At 35.3% G+C, this 10,070-nt stretch overlaps 1 protein-coding gene across 1 annotated transcript; it reads right to left on the bottom strand.

The window, feature by feature from the left end:
- Positions 1 to 593: 593 nt before the first annotated feature.
- Positions 594 to 1,093, bottom strand: LOC111467941. Its single transcript, XM_023113053.1, has 2 exons — positions 760 to 1,093; positions 594 to 685 (listed from the first exon to the last, which is right to left on the bottom strand). Exons 1-2 carry the CDS (start codon positions 1,072 to 1,074, stop codon positions 656 to 658), a joined length of 345 nt encoding a protein of 114 aa, XP_022968821.1. The 5' UTR covers positions 1,075 to 1,093; the 3' UTR covers positions 594 to 655.
- Between the last annotated feature and the right edge of the window lie 8,977 nt (positions 1,094 to 10,070).

The following is a 10,070-nucleotide window of genomic DNA, read 5'->3' as shown; positions in this document are numbered from 1 at the left end:
TTTCTTTGCATTGCCTAAGTCTTTCATTTCAAATGTTTTTGAAAGCTCATCGTTGAGTTTATCAATCTGCACCAGTCTCTTTGAAGCAATTAACATATCATCAACATATAAGAGCAAGTAAATAAACGATCCATCATCGAGACATCGATAATACACACAATGGTCAAATTGACTATGAGTATACATATGCTCTACCATGAAATGATCAAACCTTTTATACCATTGGCGAGGGGATTGCTTCAGCCCATACAAAGATTCTTCAATCTGCATACTAAATGTTGCTGTCCAACTACTTGAAAACCAACTGGTTGCGCCATATATATTTCTTCTTCCAAATCTCCATGCAAAAATACAGTTTTTACATCGAGTTGTGCAAGCTCAAGATTAAATTGAGCAACCAAAGCCAACAATATTCGAATCGAAGAATGTTTTACCACAGGTGAGAAAATTTCATTGTAATCAATACCTTCTTTTTGTGCGTAGCCTTTAGCCACAAGTCGAGCTTTATAACGTATACCAAAAGGGTCTTCCTTTTTTTGCAAAAATCTATTTACAACCAATTTCCTTCTTACCTTTTGGAAGCTGTACCAAATCCCAAGTTTGATTTATCTCCAATGATGCTATCTCCTGATTCACAGCCTCTTGCCAGTGTAAGCTATCCGGGCTCTGAATAGCATCTTTGTAACAGTTAGGAACTCCATCAATCAAAGAGAAAGCATATGCTATCGTATCATCAAACCTTGCAGGTTTTCGAATTACCCTTCGTGGTCTATTCTTGGCGATTGACTCAGGTTCCTCCACTCTTTCATTTACAAGGCTTTGCTCCTCAAGACTTTGCTCTTTCTGTTCTAAGACATCAAAGTTATTATTTACCTGATCAATAGGTTCTTCAGTAGGAGCAACCACATCAGGAGAGAATACCACCTTCTCCACCTGCTTCAATGCCTCGTCATTATTTTCAATTTTCTGCAAAAACATTCCAGACTCATCGAATGTCACATCTCGACTATTAACAATCTTACTTGTTTCTGGACACCATAACCTATAGCCCTTCACACCTTTGCTAAAGCCCATAAACTTGGCTTTTTTTGCTCTAGGATTCAGCTTTGAGTCTGTCACACGATAATAAGTAGGACACCCAAACACATGCAATTTATCATAATCACTAACAGGACTACCTGACCATACCTCAAGCGGAGTTCTCCCACCGTTTCCAGAAACAGGTAAACGATTCACCAAGTGAACTGCATACCTGAGAGCCTCAGCCCAAAATGCTTTACTCAATCCTGCTTGAGACAATATGCATCGAACCTTCTCTGTTAATGTCTGGTTCATTCTCTCAGCAACTTCATTTTGTTGTGGCTTACCAGGAACAGTGAAGTGTCGAACGATCCCTTCATCTCGGCATACTTTAAGGAATGGATCATAAGTATATTCTCCCCCGCTGTCTGATCTTAGCCTTTTGATTTTCCTGTCCGTCTGATTCTCTACCATTTTCTTCCACTCTAGGAAGATTTGGAGAACCTCGTTTTTGTGCCTCATGGGATACATCCAAACTCTCTTCGAGTAGTCATCAATAAAGGTGACGAACCACCTCTTTCCTCCCAATGAGACATTCTTTGTGGGACCCCATACATGAGTGTGAACATAATCCAAAATGCCTTTTGTTTGGTGTATAGCTGTACCAAACTTCACATTTTTTTGTTTACCAAATATACAATGTTCACAGAAATCAATTCTTCCAGTTGTGGCACCCTTAAGGACTCCTTGGTTCACCAGTGTCTGAAGCGCCTTCTCACCAGCATGCCCGAGTCGCATGTGCCATAATTTCGATATGTCTTGTTCTTTCGAACTTGCCACAGCAGCATGCCCAATTATTGTGGTTCCGTTGAGGTAGTATATGCTACCTCTTCGAGTTCCTGTAATTGCCACCAAAGCTCCACGAGCTACTTTCAAATTCCCTCCTTCCAAAATGATGCGATAACCACTCGCATCCAAAACGCCAAGTGAAATCAAATTTTTCTTCAAGTCAGGGACATACCTCACCTCTTTGAGTTTTCGTATAACCCCATCAAACATCCTGATTTGTACTGAGCCGATTCTCATTATCTTGCAAGTACTATCATTGCCCATATAGACAACTCCACCATTGAACTTTTTGAAGTCCAAAAACATCTCTTTGTTGGGACACATATGATAGGAGCACCCAGAATCAAGAATCCATTCACTGGTTTGGCTGACTGATAGGGAGATTGTCAAGGCATCATCTGTATGAGTGTCGTCATCTCTAACCACATTGGACTTCGACCCCTTCTCTTTTAAGATCGAACAATCTTTTTTCCAATAGCCTTTCTGTCGACAATATGCACACTCATTTTTATCAAGTTTTCTCCAATTATCAGATCTACCTCTCGACTTTAATCGAGACTCTCCACATTCGTTCTTTTTCCAATTAAAAGTCCTTCCATGAGGAGTGAGAACATTTGAGCTAGAGCTTTGATACGTCTCCTTTTCATTTTTTCGCATCTCATTGTTTATTAAGGCATTTGAAACATCTTCAAAATCAATATTAGTGATTCCATGTAGTAGGGTCGTTACTAAAAACTCATAGGTTTCCGGCAAAGAGTTTAATAACAACAACGCCTTGTCCTCGTCATCAATCTTAACATCAAGATTGAGCAAATCAGTGATGATTTTGTTAAAATCATCCAAATGCTCAGCCATTGAGATGCCTTCCTTATAGTCAAAATGGAAGAGTTTCTTCTTCAAATAGAGTTTATTTTCCACACTCTTCTTCATATATTTCGCTTCAAGCTTGTCCCATAATTCTTTCGCCATGGTAACCTTCATAAATGGATATTCCTGATCCTTGCCAAGACAGGATCGAATAATTCCACAGGATTGTCGATTTAATTTCGTCCATTCTGCTTCTGTCATGTCTTCAGGCATTTCCTCTTGGAGAGAAACATCGAGGTCTTGCATGACCAGTAAATCGCTAACTTCGCCTCGCCAAACACCAAAATTATTGGTTCCATCAAATTTCTCTACTTCGAGATTAGAACTCCACACTCTCGATCCACGTCGTGATGGTTCTGCCATTTGCAATAATTAATCTGGATGAAACTCAAAAAACACAATTCTTGAAAATTGAATTTCAAGAGAATAAACACGATTGTGAGCACGTCTAATGGTCGATGAGGCCCAAGCTTTCACAATACCCCAAAATACCACAATAAGGCTCTGATACCACTTGTTGTGCGCCGAAAGAGGAACAAATTTATATTTCATATGATGATTATATGTGACTCAATTTTAATCCTGAGCGAGTTTTGAACTTTTTCCGAGGAGGGCTTGTCCTTCGATTTGAATGAGTGAGAATGACTCTTGTAGCTTATTCAATATATCTTCCATTTCTGGGACTTGACTAAATAATATCATGAGTTCTTCCATATAAAGAAAGTAGATGATTTGTTCTCTTTGAACAATGGGGTCATACCCTCTCATTAGCTCGAGAGGGATTTGATTTATAATTGAATCATAAACAAATTGTTCATTAGAGAATCATTGGTACTTGAGGTGAATGATGTAATTATAGGGATAAAAACGACTTTTGATCAAACTGCAATTAATTGAACAACTCGTGAATAATTGACTTGTTTGTAATGATTATACCAATGAACATAACTTGTTTTATAGTACATAAGAGTGCAACTCTAAAACTATAGTTAAGGAATGAAAATTGATTAATTAAAAAGTTTAATTAATTAAATTTCTATAATGGAGGTTATAATCGTCTAGTAGCTCATAGTAATACTATTTTTTTTTATAAAAATTATCTCATTAATATTTAATATATTAAGTGTAAAGGATAAAATAAGTTTAATTTAAAACATTCAAATTAATATTTAATATATTAATATATTAAATAAATAAAATAAATAAATTTAATTGAAAGGGTTTAAATATGTACAAGTTTAATTTAAAAGGTTGAAAATAATATTTAATTTGAAGGGTTTAAATATATATTTAATATACTAGATATATTAAAAAGGGAAAAATATACTTATTCTATTTGATACATTAAATATTAGAACAATTAATGTATGTACCAACTTGAGTCCTTCAAGTATAGTTTGTCTTCATTTACATACGTTTCGGATAGATATTTTTAGGAGGTCATCCAACATAAAATTGCTCAAATTAAAGTGAGCATAACCATAGAATTCCTATGATTGAGCCACTGAAAAGGAAGATATACTTGTTTGTATAGGCCGTAACTTCAATTTCAATATTTCTTAATCATCGTATCTTTAATATCACCCTTACTTAACCACGATTTTGGTTTATTCATGTACCCTCTTTACTCAAGTGTCACAAAACTAGTTTACTAGAAGGTTAAAATCTAAAAGAATGCATGTAGGTTGGTTTGGCTGACGTGACCAGTTCAATTGAATCGATCATTTCATTATCTTCAACCTTTCGACTAAGGAAAGATGCTAAACCCCGTGGCTTTCTTGCTCTGCAACTCACCTTTTATAGCCTTGTACAATGGTTATTTCTCTTTGATTCTTTCTACAAACTTGTAAAGAACGTTGCAAGGAAGGTCTAGAGATTAATTTCGTTTGCATAGGTGCATTGTGGACGTAGATAATCGTCAAAGAAGACTCTAGAAACCAACTTCTTTGGCCCTTCTTTGAGATTGAGGCACTTCTTTGAGATTATTATACCTCAAATCCTTCAACAAAAATCCCCATTTCCTTCCCTGCAAGATGATGGAATAGGCTTCAAGTGAGGAGTTGTATGTGGTGCTTCAATTTATATGTCAAAGGCAACGGGTTTTGGGTGAACCTTCACTCAAAATTGCCCTTAATTGGGTAGAGCGTCCTAGACCTCTTTAGTTGTCAATTCTTTCATGAAAACGTTCTCTTTTATCACTAGAAGAAGACCTATCATTTTAATCAAACGTAATATGAAATGTATATGCACAAGTTTTTGATGCGATTTCACCGTCAGCCATGCATAGGTGTCTTGTCTTGACCTAAAATAAAAGAGTAGCATAAGACTTGAGTATTTTAAGAAATACTCACTAAGTGACTTTACTCTTGGGGTTAGGAAATGCACATGCGCACGCAATATGAATGAGACCTATCATTTAAAACCGTATTCTCTTATGCAGCTTTCCAATTCGAGTCATCGGATGTGTATTTATTACTTTACACACAAACGGTATGTGCGAATATATAGACCTACTAGTCGATTTGCACACTCTATGGGCCTTGTGCTGCAGACTAGCGTCTCTAGTGCTGTTATCGGACACTCGAAAGGAATAGCGATCGTCGTAGCATCATGTTAAACACGACGATCCTTTTCCTTTTCATAACGTACGCATTCCTACTCAACATAAGGGGGAATATTCTGATGCATGAGAAAATACATTTATGCAAGAAATCTAACATTTCTCAGAGTAAATAAATCATATAAGACAACCCTTTGCTCAATTTCATTTCATTTAATAGCAATACATTCAAAACACGTCCCTCGGTTGTACATCACAAATCTTCTTATCTCAAAATAATTCCTCATATGTCATACATGTCATAGCATATCATGACACTTCATAATTTATCTTTAATTCGTCAAGGCATGTATGACATCCATTTGTATTTTAATGTTACTGAGCATATGTGGATATATCATATAACAAACAATATTATATCATTTACAGAATACACATATCACACACATGATTATGCTACGCCATTAGGCACGTGTCATCATGAATAACACAACTCCTCCAACCATATCGATAGTAAAACCACTTACTTAGCTGATCTAGGCCGAAGCTACTCTGACCTCTTGATGCTAGCTTAAATCTATTCTCTGAAATTTAATTCTACCTAAGGAGTCCCACAATCCTACCATAAATATTCTCGAAGTCTCTGTACATTACCATTCTCGAAGTCTACTTGTCGTCGCATATGAAATTGGGTTTCTCTATTTTTCCGGCTGCGTAAATCCACAGAGGGGAAGGGCATGCAGTTGTTCGGGGTGTCGAGGGCATATGGGGAGCGTGGTGGTAGGTTGAGGATGCGAGGGCATCTGATTAATTGGGAAAGATTTTACTTCGTGGATTAATTTGCAAATTTGACTAAATTTTGGTTGGACTAATTTTCCAATTAACAAAGTTTAGGGTCATTTTTCCAAAATGGCAACTTTAGAGCTATTTTTGCAAATTTCCTCTTGAAGCCAAACTCATTTGGGTGAAGGGTAGAATTCACGGGACAATTATTTATTTATTTTTATTTGTTTATGAGAGTTAAAATACAATTTTAGAAGCAAATGGTGAAAAGATGTTCATTCTCATACAAAGAAACATAAATTCTCTCCAACAACATTCACTCTCTATCATAATATGTCGTACAAGGACATAGTATTGTAGAGAAAAAACTCATTATAATCATTTAACTTTCTTATTTATTTTTATTTAATAAACCCATAGAACTTTTGTTCTAAAGGCTTAAACCGGTAACATATTACAAATATGTTTAACTGTATCCATGTCGGATTGGGGAATACTTTTGAAAATATTAGAGTCACAATCACTAAGCTTCAAAACGGCTTTGCAGCAAGTGCCAATAGCACCAAGTGGAACCGTGAGAGCTTCTACCACACACATTGCTCCTTCTGCAATAAAGGGAATGCAACCAACGATACTGAAATCAGCATCAAAGTCTGCTGCCACGAGGGTCTTGGTCGATGGTGAAAAAATGGCTAAGCAGACAAGGAATACAACTGCTAACTTCATTGTGGAAGCACTGAGGGACATTGCTGCCATTGTTTGTAGAAAAATACGAGTGAAAAGGTGAAGATAATAAGAGAAGTTTTGTCTTGTTTGTGTGAGAAAGTTGTGAACTATGGAGGTTCTTATATAGGAATAGGAAAGGAGTTGGAGTTTTGGTGTCATTTAATTATACAGAAAGCTACCAAATTTATGTTCACCTAACTTTGTTCTTTAGGGTTGCCAACTCGAGTACAAGTCAATGGTAATGACATATAACATCACCCCAAGTACTATTGAAATGAGATACAAGAGTTTTGATAGAGATGGTGAAAAAACTCTTCTCATCCCATGAATGTGTTAAAGAGGATAACTCACCCGTATTAATAATTTGAATAACACACTCTGGCGAGTTATCGACTAGCGTAGAGAATAACAAGCGTGAGATTGCACACAATCAGCCTTTGAGAGAGGGGGTATATCTTAGGTCTTAGTCTTAGTCTTAGGTAGACGGGGGAGCAAGTAAAAATAGAAAAACTCACATTGGGTTTAGGGATAATCAGGCTCGAACCGATGACTTCCGCCACGTCAAGGCGACACTCTACCACTAAGTTATATCCCTTCCCTTGCCCCCATCGAGAAATAGAACTGACTAATCATGAGGGAACATGTATCACACGTGCAAAATCTGAAAAAAAATGACTAGTAAAATTTGATCAACCTAACTCATCGAGTACGATTTTGGGTGGATTATGAACTTATTTAGGATAAGCGAAATTTTTTATAGATTTAATTGGTTCATTAATCTCATAAAATTAAATTCGAATTTGCTATTAATTTTAAAATATATTTATTTTAGTTTTATTTAATTATATAATTACTTTTTTATTATTTATTCTCAACTACCTATAAACATAATTTTTTAAAAGTATTTAAAATCTATTTTTAAAAATATATATTGAAATTGATTTATAAATTTAGATGGAAGATAAATAAATATTTTATAAATTAATATTTTAGTTCGGGTTTTTAACGAAACAGTTGAGTTCAATCTAAAAAAATCTCTGAACTCAACTCAATCTAATCTACTCGTGCTCTTAGTTTGGAAAGTAATATATTTGTCTATGAGATATGATTTTAAATTTGGTAGCATATCTTTTATGAATTTAGATTTTATCACTATATATGAACATAGAAATACCAAATTTGTATAAACTTTCTTTTTAAACTACTAAAGTAGTACTCAACAAAACATGGTTAGAAAATCACGGGAGGGAATCAATTTCTAAGATTATCTTTGTAACGTGACACTCTTGTAAACCAAGAGTAAAATCACGGGAGGGAATCAATTTCTAAGATTATCTTTGTAACGTGACACTCTTGTAAACCAAGAGTACATGAATGAACGAGATTCAATTTCTAAGATTATCTTTGTAACGTGACACTCTTGTAAACCAAGAGTACATGAATGAACGAGATTATATCTGAATGTAATATAATTTTTTTATACAAAAATATTTATTTAAAACATTTCATAAACGCTATCATGGTCTTATAGGTTTAAATAGGAGTCTTAAAAGTATACCGTTTGTAAGAGGCGTATGATCCTAGTCAAATATGTGGGCCAAATATGTTGAACTAGATTATCATTTCCTTCGAGAACTTGTTATCGCTGGCCAACTTCGCACACAATATGTACCTTACCATCTTCAAGTTGCTGACATCTTCACAAAAAGCATTTCTCGACCTCTCTTTGAATTTGTCAGATCCAAACTTTATGTTCGTTCAAATCCGACGCTCAGCTTGCTGGAGGGGGGTGTTAAGAATAGTTGACCGTTTATTATAAGATATTTGTCTTACATTACGACTTCCCATTTTGCCTTTTAATTAAACGTAAATATATTGTATTCATTTATTATTCTTTTCTCTTATTGTTCTTTCCATATTATTTGTAATTTACCCTATTTTTCTATTCTGTAAATGATTATAAATAGAAAACTTTCACACCACCGTTTAGGTGGGGTGGTTTCAGCAAACATTTTCAATCCTAATATGGAATATCATCTTATTAAGTCATCATCATAATAAAATGCATCATCATCATCATCATCATCATCATCATCATCATCATCATCATCATCATCATCATCATCATCATCATCATCATATCATCATATAACATCATCATATTATCATATTAAATAAAGCATAAATGACACATGCAAGGGTCACTGGGAAAGTGTCGTCATACATAAGACAAGTCTTCCAACCGAGTTAATAGTAAGACTACTTACTTGGTTGGCCTTAGCCAACATTCTCTATAACATCATCATATTATCATACTAAATAAAGCATAAATGACACATGCAAGGGTCACTGAGAAAGTGTCGTCATACATAAGACAAGTCTTCCAACCGAGTTGATAGTAAGACTACTTACTTGGTTGGCCTTAGCCAACATTCTCCCTAAAGTCGAGAATGTTTCAATTCCATCCCTCGAAGTTTCTCCAAGTATCTTTGAGAGTTATTTTCTATTAGAACATTAATCTTGTTTGTTAACAATTCACACTTTTAACTTATTTTAACTTGAACTTGGGAAATAGGACGTTATACTGACCTCAATTACCTTAATTAAATTAAAATCAGCTTCGGAAGGGTCAAAACTTTAGGAATTGGTGTCAAAAGTATCAACCCTAGTCGAATAGCTTGTTTTTTAGCTGAAGAGTCGTGCTAAGCTGAGCTAGGCCGAGTCAAACCGACTGAGCCAAATTGAGTTGCAGGTTGCAAGCACAATACGTGGCACGGGAAGAATCTAAAGCGGAAAAATAGTGTTTTGGGTCAAGGTGCGAGTCTCGGATCAGCTGATGCAAGTCCGTAGCGACGTCCAGAGGTCAACAGACCCCCGAATATCATGCAATGCATGATGATGATCATCATCATAGTATAAGCTTCCGTACTCATCATCATAAATGAAAAAGTAACTCGATATATATGTACACACAAAGTGCATGAGGTCCCTATAGTTTTCGTCTTTAAATCATATTTGTGACACATCCCTATACACCTTTCACATATTACTCTAGGTAATATGTGTGCATTAGCTTTCATATGTTCATGGTTATTAGCACTAACTAGGATTGTCATAATGCATCATGGTATTTAATACATGCATATCATCTTAATATGGAATAACGTCATATTAAGTCATCTCATCATCAAACATCTTACATCGTAATGTTATCATACATCATCATCATCATATCATCAGCATAACATCATCATATAACATCATA

This window comes from Cucurbita maxima, unplaced genomic scaffold, assembly GCF_002738345.1.
Source record: "Cucurbita maxima cultivar Rimu unplaced genomic scaffold, Cmax_1.0 Cma_Scf00035, whole genome shotgun sequence".
Taxonomy (NCBI): Eukaryota; Viridiplantae; Streptophyta; class Magnoliopsida; order Cucurbitales; family Cucurbitaceae; genus Cucurbita; species Cucurbita maxima.
Note: the sequence above shows the minus strand (reverse complement) of the source record. Positions and strands in the feature narration are given on the sequence as shown.